Source organism: Centruroides vittatus, unplaced genomic scaffold (assembly GCF_030686945.1).
Source record: "Centruroides vittatus isolate TY-2023 unplaced genomic scaffold, ASM3068694v2 contig_983, whole genome shotgun sequence".
NCBI classification, from domain to species: domain Eukaryota; kingdom Metazoa; phylum Arthropoda; class Arachnida; order Scorpiones; family Buthidae; genus Centruroides; species Centruroides vittatus.
The window spans coordinates 1,413,442-1,415,571 of NW_027122654.1; the positions used below are offsets into that span (position 1 = coordinate 1,413,442).

General features: G+C 35.6%; 1 protein-coding gene across 1 annotated transcript; it reads right to left on the minus strand.

Annotated features, from left to right (window-relative positions):
* LOC136985971 (piggyBac transposable element-derived protein 4-like) lies at positions 1-1,812 on the minus strand. The gene has a single exon (XM_067283390.1). It carries the CDS (start codon positions 1,810-1,812, stop codon positions 1-3), a length of 1,812 nt encoding a protein of 603 aa, XP_067139491.1.
* Positions 1,813-2,130: the final 318 nt, after the last annotated feature.

Consider the following 2,130-nt stretch of genomic DNA (forward strand, 5'->3'; position numbering starts at 1 on the left):
TTAACTTTCTAATTCTATTGTTCTTTCTGAACTTTCTATACATGACTTACATAAATTATGTGAGTGCTCACCACAAATGTATTTATTACATCGAAAACATTTATTTGTCGTCTTTCTGCCCTTTTTATAACCGCAATCAGAACAGGATGATCGCTTCCGTGATGTTGATGCTGCAGATGTGGATGCCGCAGATGTGGATGCTACTGATGTTGATGCCGGTGATGTCCCTGTTGATGCTGTTGTTGATTCTGATTCCGATTCTGATGTTTCATGTTGCAATTTAGAGAATTGAAGGGCTGCCGTTCTAATGTTTCTGGGTAAATTTTCTTTTTGTGCACGTAATTTTAATTGCGGAGTCATTAGTTCGATCGATAGCAGTTTCATGAAGTGTCTTCTGCGTTGATTTTGTGGAAGTTTATTATTCAGATAATAAATGACATGAGAATTTACGGCCGAAATATTTAGCAAACTATAAAAAATAACAAGGGGCCAGCGTCGGCAGTATCTTGCGCAATTATAACGTGACGCCAGTTTATCAACAACGTCGACGCCTCCCTTTGTAAGATTGTAAAACGTTACGATTTCGGGTTTGTTTTTTTCCTCGGTTGAAGAATCAATGCTATTGTTGTGGTGTAAAGTTGATAGTAAGAGAGTTACTTTATTTCTTTTGGGAGAATATGAAACTAAAGTACACTTTTTTTGGAATCCAAACATGCTACTGAATACAGTTCTGTTTCTCGAAGTAATGAACTCTGGCGGTATTTCTCTTTTATTTTTTTTTAAAGTACCGACTGACGTCAGCTTTATGTCTAATAATTTTAATGCAAGTTCGTAACTCGTAAACCAATTATCAAATGTTATATTCCTTCCAGAGCCTGCTACGGGTTTACATAATCTTAACACAACATCTTTAGGAGAATTACTTGTGAAATATTGGCCCTGCGGTTGCATTCCCGCATATACTTCTAAGTTGCTACTATAAAAAGTCCTTGAATCTGTCAAGGCAAAAATTTTTATCCCATATTTTGACGGCTTGCTTGGAATATATTGCCGGAATTGGCATCTGCCCTTAAATGCCTCCAACATCTCGTCTATAGTTAAATATTCCGATGGGCAATAATTCTTTTGGCAATTAGTAACAAATTTCTCAAAAAAATCTCGCACCGCAGCGAGTTTGTCAGTATTACGACGATCATTTCTAGTAGCTTTATCGTCAAATCTTAACGCTCTTATTAGAAAACTAAATCTTTTCTCTGACATCACAGGTTTTATAATTTCTATTCCGAAACCATCGGAGGTCCAAATATCTCGTAAATTTACTGTATTTAATTTCATCACCGCACATGCAAACAATATTCCTATAAAAGCTTTTATTTCACAAATATTTGTTGAGATGGCATCACGCTCGCGGCTAAATTTTTCTTTTATTCTCTCTATATACTTATTTGTATTTTCGACAATATGATTTAATATATCGTCATCAAAAAATAACTTCCAGCATTCCGAAGGTGTTTTGACGAACTTTGCTCTTCCATTTGGGCCAGGCAAATGAGTTATAATATTTTCTTTCTCTCTCCTCTGAGTTTGAAGGGGCATTTCCTTATTCCACCTAGTTACACGGTCTTTACCCATAAAAAATGAACCAGAAGTACTAACCTCGTCTAGGTCTGAACAAGATTGTTCAGATTCAGAGTCCGATTTTCGCTGCTCCAAAATATCATCCTCTTCCTCCGAAGAAAAAACATCATCATCATCTTCAATCATCTCTGTTATCTCCGAAGATGAAAGCAAGTAAAAATTACTTTTATCCATAGCGCTGTTTTAACACAATCGTAAAAAAGAAGAACTATACTCGAAACCAAAAACAGCAACAAAAACAATGACGAGCTAATGCGAAAAAACTGCACTTATATAGTATCAGAGTAAAAAGTCACGTGACAGAGAAGGGAGAGGACTAAAATTTACCAAATATGGAAATATGTGAATAGGGTTCCTTATTTGGTAAATTTTTTGTAAGCTCCCTTTTCTGTCACGTGACTCAATAATTACTGCCCTAGACCAAGCCTAACCTTGTTTGGGAATCGAAGTTTTAATTCAAAAAAATACAATTTGACAGGAGATTGATTTATT